At 38.1% G+C, this 21541-nt stretch overlaps 1 protein-coding gene and 1 long non-coding RNA gene across 3 annotated transcripts; one reads left to right on the top strand and one right to left on the bottom strand.

The window, feature by feature from the left end:
- Positions 1-11792: 11792 nt before the first annotated feature.
- Positions 11793-15884, bottom strand: LOC146486511 (uncharacterized). Its single transcript, XR_014859473.1, has 2 exons — positions 15474-15884; positions 11793-11979 (listed from the first exon to the last, which is right to left on the bottom strand). It is a non-coding gene; the product is annotated as an uncharacterized LOC146486511 (long non-coding RNA).
- Positions 15885-16492: 608 nt separating this feature from the next.
- On the top strand, positions 16493-21013 carry LOC146486510 (uncharacterized). 2 transcript variants are annotated; one of them, XM_085096442.1, is made up of 2 exons: positions 16493-16735; positions 19652-21013. In XM_085096442.1, the coding sequence occupies exon 2, from the start codon at positions 19658-19660 to the stop codon at positions 20432-20434; it is 777 nt and encodes a 258-aa protein (XP_084952568.1). In that variant the 5' UTR covers positions 16493-16735; positions 19652-19657; the 3' UTR covers positions 20435-21013. The 2 variants fall into 2 exon arrangements, with proteins under 2 accessions (XP_084952568.1, XP_084952562.1); XM_085096436.1 differs by having other exon boundaries at positions 16494-16735; positions 19649-21012.
- The last annotated feature ends 528 nt before the right edge of the window (positions 21014-21541 follow it).

Below are 21541 nucleotides of genomic sequence, written 5' to 3'. Positions count from 1 at the left end.
AAAATAAATAGGAAAAATGAAAACAAAAAAGTCAGCCTAAATTTAATGAGAGGGCGACTAATAGGAAAATAAAACGTAAAAGCTAAACTGAAATCCACTCTGGCTGGACTCTAGACTCTGATCACGTGCACCGGTAACTTCATTCAATGACGTCTCCGTGCGTCTACAATCTAATCACAAACTCCGCTACACCAATCAAAACGAGAGTCTTACAGGCTTCATTGGGTTCATTGTATAACAGTCTATACCAAAGCATTTGAAAGTGCTTTTCGCGCGCTCTGGTTGGTTGCTTAAACATCAGGTAGTATCCCGCTATTGTCCTAGATTTCCTACCCAAGGTTAACAATTTGGAACTGCTGGCTATCCGTTGGTTTTACATTTACTAATTCAAAACAATAATTCACCTCAGTGTCGGTGACAATGGTAAATATCACCTCGCCGCTTTGCAGCGTCATCCATTATATAGTTCTACATTGGTGAATAATGGCGTATGCTAATTAAAATTAAAAACAATTTTTCATGTCAGTCATGGCCAGTAGATAAATCCAGCATCCTCTTACACATCCGTAAATAATTTTTCAAGATTTTTTGGATGCTTTCCTCATGTAGTAATGGTGCTAGCTTGTTTTAATATTCACATTTTGTCCATTGCCCGACAAAAATTTACCTTGATCAGTGTTTATGCCATTCATGTCAATCACAGAATTATGTATAAGAACCTTTTTATAAGAACGTTGAGATTAACTAAAATTAAGAACATATGATCCCTGTTAAGATGAAAGGAGAGAATTATTTTGCTCTATTCTTGTGAACAATAATTACTTACCATTTTGAAGAAACGTAAAACGTAAATGCGATTATAAACCTCAGTCTTTTATTCGTCACTATTCGCCCCCATTATTTAACACTATTTGCCTTTCGTTCGGACACGCGCAAATGTCAGCTATTAAGCAGCATTTTACTGGCGTCGTAGTTAAGTCACAATTAATACAATGAACGGTATAAAACTCGCAGTTTCATTGGTGTAGCGGAGTTTGTTATTAGAGTACAGACGCGCGAATGACATCACTGAGTTAGCTGATTGCGCTTTGCAAGTAAAACCAGAAGACACTTTAATGGTCGCTATTTCTCGGGCATGGTATAATGCCTCATATACCATGGCCGCTTAGGCAATAAAATCCCTGTAATTCGCTTTATTATTCCACTATTATGTCATTTCACCAAATAAGGTCAAGAGAACGCGCAAAATATGAGACCGTAATACACTGTAGTGTCCCGGTTTGACCGGTTTACAACAGAGCGAATACGGACGGAAAAGGCAGGAAAAGGAGCAACAATGGCCGGACTGGACGAAGAATAGTTTTTGAAACGATGCAAGCTCGAAAACAAGTTTTTAGCATGCCAATCACTTGTCATTTATCTTTTCATTTTATCCAATCAAATTAAAGACATTTAACTGGCTTTCTGTGTTGTTTACGTCATTCGTACGCACCATATACTGATGGACAGTTAATGCCGGGTGTATTTCAAAACTGTTATCAAAACAGAGAAGCAAAAATAACAAAATTTTTTCGTACTGGAATAATAAATCTCTTATTTGATGGTTTTACATATAATACTCGCGGACATTTTGCTCATTGCTCGTATTTTTCCTCGCCCCTTCGGGACTCGGAAAAATACTACACAACTCGCAAAATATCCGCGCGTGTTATATGTAAAACCATCGATCGATATGTAAAACCATAAGATCTATATAGCCAAACTCTTGCATATAAACAAAAACAAAGGTGTGGCTGACTAGGGCCCTTTAAAGTGTATTTTCAAATTTTTTCATTGTAGTGAGGCGGGTCTCTTTCAACAACGAAAAAGCCGAGTTCGCCGGCAAAACTAAACTCAAAACAGTTTTTGACCATATGCTCAATAAATAGATTTTGACTTCATACTGACTAACATTTTCCGCTGATTAGTGTGTTAGACAAACTGAGGTTTTTCTCTTGTACATTTCACTGCGGTATACATAGAACAAGAACAGTTAAACTGAAAATACTTTAAAAATTATCTGTTGTGTTTCGAGATCGATTTCTGCCATTTTCAAAGACATATTTCAGTGTATGTTGTTTAACTTTTTTTGGTTTGATCTGCTCAGATGTTTTAGCTGAAAGGAAACGCAATTTTATTCCCCGAATTTACTACCTGTTAGATACATACCTTTATTATTCCACTATTATGTCATTTCGCCAAATAAGGTCAAGAGAACACGCAAAATATGAGACCGTAATACACTGTAGTGACCCAGTTTGACCGGTTTTACAACGGTGCGAATACGGACAAAGACATTTCACTGGCTTTCTGTGTTGTTTACGTCATTCGCACGCGTCGAGACTGATGGACAGATACATAATGCCGGTGTATTTCAACACTCTTTCTACAAAAGCTTTTTGTAGTGGAATAATAAATCTCTTATTCGATGGTTTTACATATAATACTCGCGGACATTTTGCTCATTGCTCGTAAATACTACGCAACTCGCAAAATATCCGCGCGTATTATATGTAAAACCATCGAATAAGAGATATTTATACAATGATCCCGTTTTTGACAAAAGTATATACCAGGGCATTTGGAAGTGCTTTATGCGCACTCTGGTTGCTTTTCTTGAAAACTGACATGAGGTAGTATCCCACTTTACTTGGCTGGCTCCGCGAGCGGGCAAAATGAGTCAAATCCTGCGCTGTGATTGGCTACCCGAGCGGGCAAGATGGAGCTATCTTGCCCGCTCGGGATTACCCGTTGCCCGTCCGCTTGGCAATCAAAAGTTTAATCCCAACAACAATGCAATCTTTTCTTCGATTTTCTCGTTGTTTTGGGGGAAAACGCTCACTAAAAATCTCGGTAATTGTCCTGGTGTAGTGAAAATTTTGTTTCAGCTACAATGAATGTGAGTTGAATCGGTGAGTTGCTCTGCGTGTAGTAAGTAAGTAAGTAAAACCTTTATTTTGACACGATGAGTATTTAAGCTATGCAGCTTGTGGGGTCGTGTAAGTATTTTAGATAGAGTTGATTTTGTAAAACTTGTTGTCTCAAGTCGAGTGCCAAATTGATAGGTTCTCTAGGTTTGCAATGACTGTATTTAAATCATAGCGTAGTGGAAGTTGCGCTAAGTGTTTAGAGCAGTTCAGAAAAGTATTTTTCTCAAGTTCGCCGAAGAAGCTCACGTTTTTAATTTAGCCGCGTCTTGCTTGTTGTTTAACAACAAAATCTTATCAAAGTTTAGCCCAGTTTTCTGATTTACCCGCTCTTTTTTTCGGCTTATGTTTGCATATAATCTCAAAATCTATTGTTTCATTCAAGAATTAATGATTGGAAGCCGAAAACTGTGAAAAAATTTTTATTATTTACGCCACCGCGCGATCGGCTGAAAATGGCGAGTTTGCCGGATTCTATTCAAATCTTTCCGCTCTTGCGAAAATCTAAATTTTTCGTTCTCAATAATTGTTTACTCCCTTTAAGCCATTATAAAGTTAGAGCCCTAAGATAATTTAGGATTCCTTGTTTTCCACGATTACATGCTAATCTAAAAATGCACTGAAAATAAATCTTGCACCGGCCGGCTACGAAGAATTTCCTTCCGAGCAGAGCAGTTTCATGTCCTGTTTTGTTTTGTTGTTGTAGTTTTAGCTTGAAGGTAAAGCCATAAAATAAATCCTTTATTGACCAAGATTGTTCGGTGAAGATGGCTGGATATTGGCCTCGTTCTTTTTTTTTTTTTTTTGCGTTTTTATGGACCGAGACGAATAAAACGCAAAAAAAGAACTTGGCAATTATCTAGCCATTTTGACCTCACGCTTGGTCAATAACGCATATATATTGTCCTGGATTTCGTGCCCGAGGTGACGATTTGGAACTGCTGGCTATCCGTGGGTTTTACATTTACTAATTCAAAACAAGAATACACCTCAGTGCCTTTGACAATGGCAGATATAACCTGGAAAGCGTCCGGCCTAGAAGAAAACCTTTGTCATTGCAGATTGCAGATTGCAGATGTTCCCAGTGAGTTTAGGAATCAAAACAGTCAGACACGATTAATCATTTTGTGGCATGATAACCACACCACTGGCCCTTGGTTAGAAAGCCACATATAGATATATAATATTTGCAAAATGGTTTTCTTAAAACCACTTCTTATGAAAGTTACAATGGGTGCAATTATAGTCGCACAATCATCGGCTGCTGTCTTCGGCAATGGTTTGGTTTTAGCCGTCATCGCTCGTTTTAAATCGTTACGAACTGTTCCCAACCTCCTCATAGCAAATCTTGCGTTAGTTGACCTGCTCGGTGCAGCTATTAACATGCCGCTTTATATGATCTCCACGGTCTTGCAAGTGAGTTGGTACAGGGGACAGCCTCTGGCAATCATGACCAGCTTCTTCAGTCGTCTTTGCGCGTTTCTGAACCTTGCATCCATGTTAGCTTTGCTGGCAAACATGTACTTTGCAATTGCTTTCGATTTGAGATACTACGTGTGGAAAAGCAACCAGAAGGCTGTGACCTGTTCTTGTCTCATCTGGTTCATCTGTACTGTGTTGGGGCTCGTGTCCTGCATCCCCCTGCTCAGTATCGATCTTGGTGATGCGCCTGTTAATGAATACAGAAGGGAGTTTTTAAAGGAACCAAAGCCTTTCATCGTTCCTTTCTTGGCATTTTTCGTCATCTGTGCAACAGTGCTGGGTGTCTTGACAGTTTTTGCCATCAGGAGAAACAAAAAGCAGGTATCTAAAATCGCATATTACTTAGCTAGGTTTTAAAAGGTTCCAATATAATCATGCTGTACGAAGTTAGGTCTTTTTTGCTGACATTAGACAGTGTTATTAATCGAGGTGATCGTTTGCAGTTTAGTTAGCACTCATACAAATATGAATTTAAAAACTAAAAAAAAACTATTTTTTTTTACTAAGGCCGTCTGAGTGAGGTTAACTGCGAATAGCTGAGAATTGGCCAAAATATTTACTGTCAGCTGATAAATGGCGGAGTTTTTTAACTGATAGCTGAGAAACGTAAAGAAAACTGTTAGCTGAGATGTCTAAGCCATGGCTGAGTAAAGTGTGAATTTTAATTTATGCTCAGTTTTATTTTACTGTGTCGTTGAAGCCTGGGAAATATAAGTTGCCGACGAAGATGGCTCGGAGATCACCATAACTTGTCTCTAGAACGTCGTATACCAGAAGATTGAGACCGTCAAACCCGTATTAGCGGACCCCATATTAAGCCAACACCCTCTATTAAGCTAACAGAAGCACAAGTCCCATTTTTCCTCCCCCACATTTACTGTAAAAAGAACCTGTATTGAATAGACACCTCTATTAAGCGGACACGGACACCTTAAACTTGCCTTTTATGGTGATTTCTATTGTTAAAACCCTGTATTAAACTGATACCGCAAAAAGGATGCACGTTTTTTGACCACGTTTTAACAGATCGGTCAATTAACTTTGCCGACAAAAGAGCTGTCTAATCTTTGTAGAATTAACTCCAGCAAAGTGAGAGTACACGTGGATAGCGAAAGTGAGAGTACACGTGGATTTACTCCAGCAAAGTGAGAGTACACGTGGATAGCGACTCGGGCGAAGAGCATGAACTAGACGCAAAAAAGCCTGTCTTAAAATCTGACCGTGAAGCTTAAAATTGGCAGATATGTTACTGGCGTATTCTCGCCATCATAGAAGGGACGATCTTTTACTGGCCATTGGTAAAGTTAATGCCTTATTTCAAATAAGTAGGCTTTAGGAACTGAAGCAGCCACGAATTAACACTTTGTTTTGCATTTTTCGCTTAGAGTTTGCTGTTGTGGTCTACTTGTACAAAATATTCTTGCCAGCCTACTGCACGAACCACAGAAACGCAACATTTTCCTTATTGCATATTGTTTGTAGCGAACTTTTATTCTTGTTTTGATTGTGTGAACCTTTGCATAATTGGGTCGATATATAGACACTGTTTCGCTTTACAACTTCTAATATTAAAAGTAAATGATTACATATACTTGTCATTGCTTATGGGACTACGGCATTCCACAGTTATCGTATACGTTTACGATAATGGTATTTGGCTTTTTCAAGGCCTTTAAATGCTGAGGAATGTTAATATGACCCTTTTAGGACGAATTCTACGGGAACCTGTTTGCAGGGGACAACCTGTATTAAGAGGACACTTGGAAGGGTCGCGAGGGTGTCCGCTTAATACAGGTTTGACGGCATACAATGTTTTTTAAGTCTAGAAAGAGATTGGAATCACTCAAAAATTCTTTGGAAAACTTCGGATGATACCCGACACTGTTCGGCTACTAACTTAAGAGGAACACCGTTGATATGGCACAATTAATTGATAGCTGAGAAATGGCGTAACGTTTAGCTGATAGCTGAGAAATGGCTTAAAATTGATTTCGTAGCTGAGAATCTAGCAACCCCTTGCAGACCCTCATAACTGAAAATTCCCAAAATGTGGCCTACAACAGGGTGAATTGCCCATAATTTCAGAAGTACTCCAAATGGAATGATGCGTACCATTTGATTTTCCAACTGAAATTTCGTGGTTTTCTATGTAAATGGTAATCACCCCAGGTCTTGGAAGAAAGTCGTGCGCAGCGAAATCGAATAAAAATACACTTTGGGATCTTTTTGATAAATAAGCTTTATTCATCCATCTTAAATAATATAAATATACAATGGATTAACATAATCTGATCTAAAGTTAGAAATACACAATCATAAACAAAGAAGCCCTGCGGCCCGCGCCATAAAAGAGTTCGCATGTCTTTTGGTTGTTGCTCTTGGTATTGCTACTTGTCCTGGTATTGATCTCAGGTTATAGCTGTAGGTAGTTTTTGACTTTGTAGTGAAAATTTGATTTGGGTGGTTTTTATTATTTACAATTCCTTCCAATTTACGCTTTGTCGCTCTGGTCAAATAATTGATACGAAGCCTTTAATCTAGTTATTAATTACCCCCCTGCAAATAGATTTACACTAATTCGTATTATAAGTATGTCTGCCTTCGTTTGGTTTTCTCCTCACAATCAACCTGAGGAGGAGGGGAAGCAGTGCACGCACTGACTTTGTATATTCATAATTTTTTAATATAAAAGCAAAAACTACCAATTTTAATGACATTTTTTCTAAAACTTCGCTGGCAACAATTGATAAAATAATTAAGTGATTGGCACCCGACTTAATTGACGTTTCCATAGCAGATAAATTTTTAGTGCTCTTTTTTTTGGAATTAAATTTACTCTTGTACCTTTCCAGTACATTTAACGCCATCTGGATTCTTATTTGTTGGTTTTGATATATTAAAAACCAATTTTGGTAGGTTTGGGGTTTTTTTTTAAGAGATATCGAGCGAACAAATGACTTGATGGTCACGTGGCTTGACGTCATCGGTCCACTTCTGCGGACCTGAAAGGAAACAGTTTGGTTATTACTTCCAATATATCCACTCTTCTAGTCTTATCACCGTTGCTTCAATGACCTTGGAGTTACGAAGGGGGACACAAGCATACTCAAGCTTTGAACGAGACTAAAACAGTTTTGAAGAGAAAGCCGGCTGAAAAGGGAAATTTCATGCTGAATTCGAACCCATGACCTCTGCGACACCGGTGCAGTGCTCTACCAACTAGCCAACTAAGAGCTGGTCATTATGCGTAGTCGTACTATATCCTTTGCTCACTGAATGGATATTTAAAAATATTTAAACATGAAGCATCAGTCATACGTGTGAACTACGGATCAAAGATCAAATAGGTGAAAAGCTATGAGAATGGCAGTTACGTAAGGGACTAAGTAATTGCTGCAGATTTCAGGCTTGTTTACATATGTGATATTTCTTACATATTTACTTCTCTTTACTGTTGTACACTGTTTTGTTCTATCTCTCCTACTATTCACCTATTTATTTATGAATTAATTAATTGGCTCGTTAAATAATCGACTGATTGATTGATTGATTGATTGATTGATCGATCGATCGATCGATCGATCGATCGATCGATTGATTGATTGATTGATTGATTGATTGATTGATTGATTGATTGATTTTACTACTTTGTCTCTACTATACAAGTCTTCCCTGCCTTTTGCAACCGCACTTGTCCCCATCCCCGATATATCCTTCTCAACTCAGCGCTCTGCTACATGCCAAGTCTAATCATAGGCTCCTTTCATACGGAGAAAAGTTAAACCCGAATATTCGTAGACGACTTTCCCCGAGACAACTTTTATTACCGAGGCTTTGTATGAGGTTGGTCCTGATGACCGATCCAAAGTTGACTCTACTTAACAATTTATATCTTTTGACGAATTTTATCTCCGACGGACTTATAAGTACGTTCGTCTCAGGGGAGATGACCAAGTCCCGGAATACCGGAATGAATCCTCCAGATCAGTTCAGCGGCACTTGGTAGTTTTGATATGAGCCGTAAAACAATTGATAAAACTCTAAGCAGGGGCGGGGCAGAAGACTCGTCAAATTTTCGTATCAGAATCATCCAACAAAAGTTGACGTCACATCCGGTCAAATTGGCGCCCAGCAGCCTGTCTCGGGGAAGTCCAATGATGGCGTCCGGGTCAGGCATGATTTCTTCGGATTTTTGAGCCATCAGTATCAGGAACTGTGAACTGTGGATATGAAAGATGTTGTAAAGATATTGCTTCGACTTCATGAGCAAGGGTTCTCCAAAGGAGTGATTTTTTTCTATTGTTTTTACGGAAAATACGAGACAGCTAAGCGTCGTGTCATGGCGAAAATTTCACACTCTCAAAACGAGTGGCGTTCAGACTTTTGGCTCTTGTGGCCTCTGATCGTTCGAAAGCTGAAATTTCAATAGCCTATCCCGTGTGCAACATAATGGAGGAGACATCGTCAGTCATAGTTTGCAGTGTTAACATCGGGAACCTAATTATCACTCGACGTGAAGTGTTGGAAGCCTGTATCATTGAAGTGTTCCAATTGTCTTTGTTGTAAGGGACTCGTAATCTTTGAGGTGAGTAAATGTAGTTATCTTCATTTCCAGTTTTTTTCTGCCGACGTGAGTACCTTTACATGTGGGCTTTAGAGTAATAAGTCGGTTTTGTGCTTCGTAGTTCTTTAATAAAGACGCAAGTGACGTTTAATTAATAAATAGTTCATATCATGTTGTCCTGTAAGTGCGGGCTTGAGGAGGGGCTTGAGTCAGAAAATGTATCTGCCTGGCCAGGTTCATATTGCTACAGCTAGTGTGAGACATTTGTTAAAGTTATTGATGTCAAGCCATGTTAAACAATAAATTAAATAGCATTATTGCGAATGACATCATTTCTCAAGTATAATTGAAAGAAACAACCCCTTCACCCTTTACTTCATCTGCACTCACACCACTTGGGTGCTCATGGGTTAAGGCTCTTTATACATTTGTACTATAATTATGCACATGTGACATCAAACTATGGTAAGAACAAACAGTATATGCCACAAGCCACAGACAAGTGGCATGACTGATGATCTTACCTTGTTTTGATGTCCTCTTTGGGTTATCAAAGGACACATGGAAGGCCAAATGGACTTTGAAAACTCTTTATGGCTGACAATGTCATTTGTACATCATATAATTATTTACCAGTTATTTCACTTATGTTAGTTGGTGCCAAATATTTAAGGGTGGGGAATTGTCTTTTTCTCTGTGTCCAAGGTTGGGGAAGAGAACATAAAGTAAAAAAATATTGCAAATTCCTGGAGGTTATCTAGCAGCAGAAATTGATTAAGTTCTAATAATATTGTCTCCTTTGAACCAATGAAATTCAAAGTTCATTTTGACAAGGAATTTTGAGTTCTGTTCAATTGAATGAAAAATCAAAAGTTCAAAAACCACACATCAGTTCAGTGACAGTAGACCTCAATATTTTAAGAATAACTATAGGTGAATGGTTTTTTTTATTCCAATGGGGCAGATAAGAGGAAAGGGGAGGGGAGAGGGTTTTACAGGAGCATGGTCCATACAATTCAATAAAAAAACAAAAATTCAATAACCACACAATCAATTCAAAAACCCACATTCGTTCAGTGACAGTAGACAAAAAATTTGTAAGAATAACTATATAGGTGAAATGTTTTTTATTTCAATGGGACAGGTAGGAGGAGAGGGATTTTACAGTAGTGTGGTCCATATTTGAAAGTAGGCAAAAAGTACAAGTGAAACTAACAAGTATCTATGTATCAAATAATGGTAACAGGCTCACACGCATTTAAAAATCTATTGCCCACTTATCCATCACCCATTGTTTGTCTTTGTAATTATATTTGGCAACAGCTGCCCAATAATGTAGCTTTTTCTTGTACATAGTTCTACTTCCTTCTTGTCAATGATGCAGATTAGTGGCCCGTTGGTAAAATTGTAAAAATCTAGAAGTCCTATGGTTCATTGAAAATCAAAAAGTCAAATAACCACAGCAACAGTTCAAAAAACACACATCAGTTCAGTGACAGTAGACCTTAAATGTAAGAAAAACTATAGGTGATGTATTTTCAACTTTCTCTCCTTCATGGTTGTCAAGGATGCAAATGAGAGGCCTGCTTGTAAATTTCATATTAGTTAAATTCAAAGAAGGCTTAAAAATTCAGAAAGGGGAATTATATAAATGTGTATATATATTTATTAACCACCTGGCCCCAGTTGTTCAAAGAGTGGATAACTTTATCCACTGGATAAGTCACTATCCAGCAGAGTACATGTACTCCAATCAATGCTTTTGGCAAGTTTTCCACACAATCCCATTCTTAAATTTGACATATGCTTCTACTCTATTCACAAATTATAGGACTATCATAAAAATCTTGCACACATTTTATCTTCTGGATAGCAAACTATCCAGTGGATATAATTATCCGCCCTTTGAACAACTGGCACCTGAGTGATAGCAGACCTCCAAATTAAGAAAATTTACTGGTGTGGGTGTTTTTATTTCAATGGGTCTTGCAGGGGGAAAGGGAAGGGAAGTGGACAAATATGTTTTCATTATATTAATAGGTTTATACATTATATTACCATGGTTGATAATTTTCCTTACCTAGATGAAATTTTTAGGGATTTAATGTTTTTAATTTTTCATTTCAATTCTTTTATTTTTAGAGATTTAAACAAAAACTCAAAGGGAAAGAAACCGGCAAATCCCCCCAGACATGGCAAGAAAGGAAACAGACAGCGAAAGGAAGAAAGCAACAAGACCGGAAGTTACACTATTTTAACACACCCCATTCTTATCCTTTGTACCTCGCTCTCCCTGTCCTCCTCCCCTCACACACACACACACACACCCACACAAACACCAAAAAAAAAAATGGGGTGTGTTAAAATACCATAACATTCAGCCTGTTTTTTAGTAATTATAATATTGTAGTATAAAATGTACTGTTTGTGCTTGTTACGTTGTTGAAATAAAATAACCCTTTGAAGAAATTTGCAACAAAAAAAATTAAAAAAAAAAATCCAAGACCGGAAGAAACTGCGATTGCATGCAGTTAGCAGAAGACAAGGAGGAGCTTGCAAAAAGGGAAACAGCGATTGTGGCGCTTGCGAGAAGAGTCAAGAGACAAGAAGAGTCAGTTAAAAAGTAAACCGAAAAAATAAAAAAATAAAAAATAAAAAACAGTAATGGAGGCCAAGCGGGTGGCTGCCCAGCTAAGGCTTATGGCTGGTCAGCTTGGCTGACCAATTTTTGGATCATACGAATAAGTCAATGTAATCAAACACGATGCTGTACACCAATGTGAAAATTATTGTCAGCAGACATTTATTAGACTTTGACACATAGTAAATTATAATAAATCATATAGCTAAGCGGCCATTGCAGTTATTCCTGGTCTTGTCGCATTCTTCCTTTCGCTGTCTGTTTCCTTTCTTGCCGTCTCAGGGGGATTTGCCGGTCTCTTTCCTTTGTAGTGTTTGTTTTAATCTCTAAAAATAAAATAATTAAAACGAAAAATTAAAAACATTAAATGCGTAAAAATTTCATCTAGGTGAGGAAAATTCTAAACCATGGTATTATATAACATTTAAACCCTATTAATATAATGCAAACATATTTGTCCACTTCCTTCCCTTTCCATACCTGCAAGACCCATTGAACTAAAAACACCCACACCAGTAACTTTTCTTAAGTCTGAGGTCTGCTATCATCCAGGTGGTTAATAAATAAATAATATACATTTATATAATCCCCTTTTTTGGGGGAGGGGTGGGAGGTTTGTTGTTTTGGTGTGGTGATTGAATTTTTAAGCCTTCTTTGAATTGAACTAATATGAAATTTACAAGCAGGCCTCTCATTTGCATCCTTGAAAAGCATGAGGGAGAGAAAGTTGAAAACACATCACTTATAGTTTTTCTTACATTTAAGGTCTACTGTCACTGAACTGATGTGTGTTTTTTGAACTGTTGCTGTGGTAATTTGACTTTTTGATTTTCAATGAACCATAGAACTTCTAGAGTTTTACAAAATTATTTACCAACGGGCCACTAATCTGCACTATTGACAAGAAGGAAGTAGAACTATGTACAAGAAAAAGCTACATTATTGGGCAGCTGTTGCCAAATATGATTACAAAGACAAACAATGGGTTATGGATAAGCAGGCAATAGATTTTTAAATGCATGTACAGTGTAAGCCTGTTACCATTATTTGTAATACATAAATACTTATTAGTTTCACTTACACTTTCCGGCTGCCTGCAGCTCTAAATACGGACCACGCTCCCGTAAAACCCTCTCCTCTTACCTGTCCCATTGAAATAAAAAAAACATTTCACCTATATAGTTATTCTTACAATTGTCTACTGTCACTGAACGAATGTGGGTTTTTGCATTGATTGTGTGGTTATTGAATTTTTGTTTTTTTATTGAATTGTATGGACCACGCTCCCGCAAAACCCTCTCCCCTCCCCTTTCCTCTTATCTGCCCCATTGGAATAAAAAAACCTTTCACCTATAGTTATTCTTACAATACAGTAAAAACCCATGTATAAAGACCTAGAATTTTTGGGTTCAGGCTGAATGGGTTCTCATATTTTGGGGTAGTTTTTCCAAAGTCAGGCTGATTAGGTTCTCAGTAGGTTCTTATTTGTAGGATTTGTCATAGTGATACAAAAAGTCAGGGCACTATACAGATTCAAGTCCCAAGACTACACCAGTAACTACACCAGTATAATTTTATACAGTACTACATATTCTATACTCTGTATTTAAAAGATTTTCAATTTTGAAGTTTCTTCATTGACACTACGTACTGTATTAAACAAATAATTTTCATGGTATATTTCTCAGAAATTTCACAATTTCTAACAAAATCCAGTATTTTGGCCTTACAATAAGAGTGTTTTTTTTTTTTGTATGAGAACCTATTTTTCTTTGCCAGGCTAAATAGGTTCTTATATATTTGGGTATTAAAATGCCCAATTTCAGCCTGTAGGTTCTTAAATCACTAGGTTCTTATACGTGGGTTTTTACTGTATTGAGGTCTACTGTCACTGAACTGACTGGTTTTTAAACTGATTGTGTGGTTATTGAACTTTTGATTTTTCATTAAATTGAACAGAATTCAAAATTCCTTGTCAAAATGAACTTTGAAATAATAATAATAATAATAATAATAATAATCTTTTATTAGGAAGCTTTCGTTCACTAAACGTGGTTTTCAGAAAGGTCCTATAAAGATTAAATATACAAAAGGTTAAAAAGATACAATTTATAAGACAAAATTACAAAATGATATAAACAGCAATTCAAACTAGAAGCTGAAACTACAAAGATATCATCGATGGGGTTAAAAACTTCAATTATTGATAAAAAATAAAAAAATGATAAAAGCAAAAAAGCTAAAACTACAAAAATTCTTACCGATAGGGTTAATTGAAAAACCTGGCAAACATGTTTGGCTTAAAAAAAATTTCATTGGTTCAAAGGAGACCATATTATTAGAACTTACTGTATGGGTCAATTTCTGCTCCTAGATAACCTCCAGGAATTTGCAATATTTTTTTACTTAATGGTTGTGTTTTCACTAGGCCAATTTACTAGCCGAACATTCTTTCTTGGTGGTTGTTTACAGAGTGACATTAACTAGTTAAACATGGTATCTGTTTTCATTGTACAATTTAACCCGGAATTTGAGCCGCTAAATAAAACATTCAACTTACAAAAGCGCGCAACTTTCAAAAATGGCAAAAACGTTGATTCTCACTATATTTATGCCAAAAAAAAGGAGTTTCTCTCAGAGGATACGGTTAATGTCTCTACAGATGAGGAGGATGCGACGAAATGTTATCCAACGGCAAGACAACATTCATCGCCATAAGTGCAAGGACGTGTGGGCTTATCCGGCAAGACCACAGTTTTGGTTTTGAGGTATTGTTGAAGTCATCTGTCGTTTTTCTGTTTCGCAAAGTGAACCACGATTCGAACTTAAACACGAGACTAGCGTCTAGTAAATAATATTGCCAAATTACTTGACAGGCGGCTGTCACTACGTGCAATGTGATTGGCTGCAGTATTTACCAGGGCAAGTTATACCATCTCGTGAGGTAGTATAACTCTGCGTGATTTTCTGGTCTTAAAGGCGAGATAATCTCTTGTTTTCTCTCGTGAAAACAGCTTGCATTTTTAACTCGCTAAACAAAAGACGAACTGTTTTCACCCTATTTCCAGACTTTTCCGGCTTTATCTAGCTAAAATTGTGCTAGTGAAAACACAACCAATGTTCTCTTCCCCAACCTTGGACACAGAGAAAAAGACAATTCCCCACCCTTAAATATTTGGCACCAACTAACATAACTGAGATAACTGGTAAATAATTATATGATGTACAAATGACATTGCCAGCCATAAAGAGTTTTCAAAGTCCATTTGGCCTTCCATGTGTCCTTTGATAACCCAAAGAGGACATTAAAACAAGGTAAGATCATCGGTCATGCCACTTATCTGTGGCTTGTGGCATATACTGTTTGTTCTTACCATAGTTTGATGTCACAAAAATTGTGCATAATTATAGTACAAATGTATAAAAAGCCTTAACCCATGAGCACCCAAGTGGTGAGAGTGCAGATGAAGTAAAGGGTGAAGGGGTTGTTTCTTTCAATACTTGAGAAATAATGTCATTCGCAATAATGCTATTTAATTTATTGTTTAAGATGGCTTGACATCAATAACTTTAACAAATGTCTTACACTAGCTGTAACAATATGAACCAGGCCAGGCAGATACATTTTCTGACTCAAGCCCCTCCTCAAGCCCGCACTTACAGGACAACATGATATGAACTATCTATTAATTAAACGTCACTTGCGTCTTTATTAAAGAACTACGAAGCACAAAACCGACTTATTACTCTAAAGCCCACATGTAAAGGTACTCACGTCGGCAGAAAAAAACTGGAAATGAAGATAACTACATTTACTCACCTCGAAGATTACGAGTCCCTTACAACGAAGACAATTGGAACACTTCAATGATACAGGCTTCCAACACTTCACGTCGAGTGATAATTAGGTTCCCGATGTTAACACTGCAAACTATGACTGACAATGTCTCCTCCATTATGTTGCACACGGGATAGGCTATTGAAATTTCAGCTTTCGAACGATCAGAAGCCATAAGAGCCAAAAGTCTGAACGCCACTCGTTTCGAGAGTGTGAAATTTTCGCCATGACACGACGCTTAGCTGTCTCGTATTTTCCGTAAAAACAATAGAAAAAAATCACTCCTTTGGAGAACCCTTGCTCATGAAGTCGAAGCAAAATCTTTACAACATCTTTCATATCCACAGTTCACAATATCTGATACTGATGGCTCAAAAATCCGAAGAAATCATGCCTGACCCGGACGCCATCATTGGACTTCCCCGAGACAGGCTGCTGGGCGCCAATTTGACCGGATGTGACGTCAACTTTTGTTGGATGATTCTGATACGAAAATTTGACGAGTCTTCTGCCCCGCCCCTGTTCAGATACAAAAAAAGTGCCAGGCGTTATGGAGTGTTCTCCCCCGCCCCTGACTCTAAGAAATAACTGGGAGTTTTAGGAAAATCGGTGGGAGGTGGGGTCTTAGGGAGGGGGGGGGGTACTTCGGATTTCAAGTGACGGGGATGATCGATTGGGGGCAAAAATCAAAACAATCATCATCAACGATCATCCCCGTCACTTGAAATCTTGAGTACCCCCCTGGAGGTGGGGTGGGGATGGTAGCTCAGGTACTAGAGAAGCCAATTCATAAAAGTTAATTAAGTTAATTAAAGTTAGTTAGTTAAGTTATTCAAGAAATTAATCTGGGGCTGACCGTGCATCATAATCAGTAATTAATTTGACTAAGAACTATCTCCATAGAAACAGGAAATCAATTTTCAACATCATTTCATTCTTGTTCCCAGGCCGGGGCTTCCTTTTGGTCCGCTGGACAAGGGTAGTGAAGGCTCTGGGGAAGAGATCGATTTGAAGCTAAGCTCAGACTTCCGGGTTTTCAAAGAAAGATTTTTGCACCAAAACAATATCCATTTACAGCACATTTGCCACGTAGACACGCTGCACCGATTTCTAAGGTCCAAAACTGTATTTTCTCGAGCTGGCATCGTTGATTAACACAAAGGATCTCGATTGTTGAAAGCGCTATTTTAAATAAGGCAGATTACGAGTCCTGAGTTTACATAAAAGATCGAATCGTCAACAAGGTAAGTCTAGTTTACGAAGGTAGCCAAAACTACGTTACTGCGAAGCAGAAGGTTTTCTAGCTGTAAACAGTCCACATTCTAGCAGATAGAGCCGGTGAGGTTAGATCTATTGTAAAGTCACAGTATGAAGAGCAAGCGAACGTTTGTAGACGAGCTATCATCCATTACATCCGGTCGGCTTGGTGGAGTGTGCACTGAAGTCAAAATAGAACGTGAATATTCACCGGCCCTTATTCATATTATAAAACTGGAAATTCGGTAGGTGAACAGTCGTTCCTTATCGGAGGACGGCAGCGAAACTCAGCCTTTGTTGTCTAGCAACGCTGATTCTTGTTAACCTAGATTCATTGCGCTGAAAACAACAACTTCTCTTCCTCTTTCTCGTGGAATGATCGCCGTGATTTCTTCATGCAAAGATTGCAACCGAACATAGGCGAAATTCAAAGAAAATTGAAATTGACTTGCGTCGTTGTTGTAGGAAAGTATACATAAAAATATACGAGCTGCATACGCGTGACTGATAGTTTTGAAAGTAATTAATTTTTCATTCATTGAATTCGCTCTGAGATTCCAAGAACTGTCACTGTTCTAGGGCTGAAGACGGCGCACAAATCTCCGTAGCTGTACTGAAGCTTAACGTAGCGAATGCCGTATACAAATGACTTCAGAAGTCATTTCAAAATGGCCGAATTCAAGCATCACGACGGAAATTGCTGGGCTGCATTGAGCGCAGTCGTTCTGGGATCAAAGGAAGGAAGAAAGTTTTGAAACATTACATTGTGTCGTCTACTATCTTAACAGTGAATTTCCACGGAAGTCGAGCCGGTTTTAGGTGTACTTAAGAATTATTTTGCATAACTTGTATAAAAATTTAACCAGTAATTACAAAGTTGAGTAAGAATTCATTCTTATTCTGCCAATACATCACTCATTTACACTGTCATTCGACAGTTAGCCTGCTGGTTGTTGGTGGAAGGTGGCATTTTCGAATACATTAGAAGTCAATCTGAACCGTTGTCATATTCTCACAATTGACCTTGAAATAGCGTGCAATGAAGGACCGAATGCTCATGTATTGAGCGGCATGCGGGCCTCAATTGCTATCTGGGCTTCAGTTTAGCCGTGACTGATAACCAGTGGTCTGTAGCAATTGCTAAGGTAACGAAGAAAGCGACTTGTGAGTCCTATATTTACATCAGGCGCTTGACCAAGCGCTACCCCTCTATTGTTCATAACTGCGACACACCGAAGGGTTTTTCAGGGTCGAAACAGCTGTCGATAAGATGAAATTCAATTTTTCATTTCTATATTAAGTTTACAGTTCTATCAAAAGCGAACTACGATAATTATAAGGTCACTAACAACACCCAGTTCACTTGTGTGTCAAAGCTATTGTTCAGTGACGCGGCGAGATCAGAGGGTGTGTAGTGATAAAAATAAATATGCCTGTCTGGGTCCAAAGTTCTCTTGAAGAAAATTATAATTTATAAGTAAGCCGGAAGACCTACAAATTGTCTTTAAGGTTGGCACACTCAAGGGGACAAGTCCCCGACCGGGACTTGTTGCACGGACTATTCCCGACACTATTCACGAAATTGATATTTTTATTTCGGGGTGAAAAAAAAAAAGCCCGGAACACACCATGGGCTTGTTAAGGGAACTCGTCACGGTCTTGTCCCGTCGTCTGAAATCATTTTCGTAAAAAAAGAAAACCATCTGGAATCAGGAACCAACATTTGATCCCTGCTAATTCTCCCAAAAAGTCCCCCAGGACTCATGTTTGTCTCTTCGTGTGAGCTGTTTATGGGACGAGTTCCAGCTACCTTTTCCCTCGTATTAACACTGCAAGTGACTTGTCCCGGGGGGATGTTCCCTAGCTCACCCTGGGGAAGAAAACAATGCCAGTTACGGGAATATGATGTGTTACGGTATCCAGTCAGCGACTGACAAAAAATGATCTTACTTCTTCCAACAGGAATTGAGAGAAAATTAGTCCGATACGTGCTACTGCATAAATACACTCTTTTCAATAAGAATTTATTTTATAAGAATATCAAGACTGAAATTTTAAGAATAAACTTTTTGGTGTTGAAAATTCGTAAGTACAACGCAATTATATGTTTTTAACTAAGCTATCAAATTCCTCCTTCTCTAAACGGCAAAACTAGCCAATAAAACGATTAAAATCTGAACTACCCAAACGTTCAATGCTAGTGACAGTTCGATACAGATCTGGACACCAAACACCTGTAATTGATACCCCAATACATTCTAAAACGAAAATGTCATATTCACAAGAGTATTTTCAGCCAAACATCGGCAGAAAAATAAGAATATTCAGCCTGGGCCGGAAAAAACAAGAATAAAAAGAAAAGGGTGTATTCGAGGGTAAATCAATTATTTTAATAACATCAATAATTATGAGAATGTTTTATTATTCAAAGTGACACAGGCATACTCGGAAAAAGGAAATTCGAGTGCTCCTATCAGGAGTCGAACCTAAGACCTTCGATTACTAGTTCGAATGCTCTACCACTGAGCTACAGGAGACTCGAGGGAGCAAGGGCCATTAAACTAGGTTCATGGGAAAAACATCCTTCATGCTGCTAGGATTTGTCAATGTGGGGCATATGCGCTATGGAATAAATATGATGGTATATTTTAAGCCTGGCGAATGAATTAGGATGTTTTATTATTCAGAGTGCCAATCAACGTTTTTTTTTTTTATAGCAGAGCATTAAATTTCCCTTGATGACAATACCTGTTCCGGTGGATGTATCATTTTCCAAAATTCCGTAACAAATATAATTTCATTTTTCAGGCATGTATTCACAGTTGACATTCAGAGCAATACAAACAACTGGAATAATTATCAATTGAATATATATATATATATATTTTTTTTTTTTATAGCAGAAAAAGATGGAGGGTTCGTTACGCAGTGTCGATCCTCTGGCGTACCGCGTGAATACTTTGTCCGATTTTGACCCAGACGTCGTTAGTTCTTTCAAGACGAAAGACAACGCAAGAATCAAACAGCTTGCTTCTACCGGAAAAATGGACATGGATTTGTTCATCTGTGTCAACAAGGGTTGGCATGGATTTATTCTGTGTGTCCCCGCGGGTCAAGAGGAAAATGGTTTGTTTGACTTTTCCGATGTCGTGAAATCTCCTTTCGACATCCCCTCTGTTACCATGTGCTGGCAATACGAATTGTGTATTGAGAACGATCAGCAACGCTGGTATAAGATACGCAAAGAATGCCAGCTCTTCAAGGACGTCGAGGGAAGAATTCAACGCCACTTTTACATCGGTAGATTCAAGGGAACGAGTTTAAATGCTCTGCAATTCGTCGCCCTGCGAGCCGCCCCTCACCGCTACAGCGTTCTCTTGGAGGACTGTGTCGAGTTTGCCAAGGAGTTTTGTGTTCAGGCCCTCGCGTTCTGTTCCAACTGGCGCCAGTTGGAGGAACAGGTCCACTCAAATATCGCCAAGGCAACAGCGAGTGGCTTCAGCGTCGAGAAGCTTTCGCGAAATATCCGCAGCTCTGGTTGGGTGGGGAACACTTTTCTAGGAGGCGTGGATGTGAGCAGTTTGTTGTCGAATCGGTATCGTGTTGCTGCACTCGTTTGTTTGGTTGCCTTTTTGCTCCTTTATCCAGTCATAACTACTGTTATTTTGATTAAAGTGTTGAAGTAAATTGAATCACTGTCCCTAAATGGCGCTTAACTTGAAGAGGCTTTTATTACTGCAGGGATCGCCTGAGTCAGCAAGGAAGCGAAAAGCTACCAAACGTCAGCACAAACTTGAGCTCGTAGACTTTCTTTCTTATTTTAAAAACAGAAACACTGATTTTGTCCATATCAATTACTGTACAAAATGCAATTGAAGTTAATTTTGCTCTCCGAAGCCACAAAAGGCTATAATTGGGGAGATTCCATCCTGATGTCAATTACATGTAATATTACACCATTTTATTTTATTTTAAAGTTATTTTACTTTAATTTATTAGTTACATGAAAAACTTTTGAATGCAGAGGTCCACACAACGCAGGAATTAAACTTGATGGTAATTTTGCCGGATCTCTCTTGTGAAAGACCTTGTGCCAGGCGTCACTTAAACGTGAAAATACAAAACTGAATGCAAGGCTGGCACTACGGCAAAGGGCAGATTTATTAGTGGCCAATATTTCGACTAACAGAATTAGTCTTCCTCAGGGCCAGAGCTATACTGAAGGAAAATATAGTAACGGCTCCTTAAATAAAAGTCTAAAAAAAAATACATGGAAAAAAATGATTGGCTAATACATGACATAAAGACAGCGTACTTGTAAATACGAGAAAACAAAAATATAAAAGTGTATTAGCCAATCATTTTTTTCCATGTAGCTTTTCAAAGTTTAATTTAAGGAGCCTTTACTATATTTTCCTTCAGTATAGCTCTGGCACTGAGGAAGACTAATTCTATTTGTCGAAATATTGGCCACTAATAAATCTGAAGGAAAATATAGTAAAGGCTCCTTAAATTAAAGTTTGAAAAGCTACATGGAAAAAAATGATTGGCTAATACACTTTTATATTTTTGTTTTCTCGTATTTACAAGTCAGCTTGGTTGAGTCTTAAAGGTTGGACATGAAAATTACCCGACTCTGAAAATCTAGTGTAGTGAGAATGGATCTGGTCAGAACGAGTGAACAGTTCAGAGATTTTTGGAGGAACACAATGGCTAAAAATATCATGCATTAGAGTAGCAATATGTTTAAAATAGAGCATATTCAGAGGCAAAAGACCGGAACTGACAAACAG

This window comes from Pavona decussata, unplaced genomic scaffold, assembly GCF_977016875.1.
Source record: "Pavona decussata unplaced genomic scaffold, jaPavDecu1.1 SCAFFOLD_21, whole genome shotgun sequence".
Lineage (NCBI taxonomy): Eukaryota > Metazoa > Cnidaria > Anthozoa > Scleractinia > Agariciidae > Pavona > Pavona decussata.
This window is presented reverse-complemented; position numbering and strand designations above follow the sequence as displayed.

Bases quoted from the DNA above. Each gene is read 5' to 3' on its own strand.
- LOC146486510 (XM_085096442.1), top strand. From the start codon at position 19,658: ATGGAGGGTTCGTTACGCAGTGTCGATCCTCTGGCGTACCGCGTGAAT.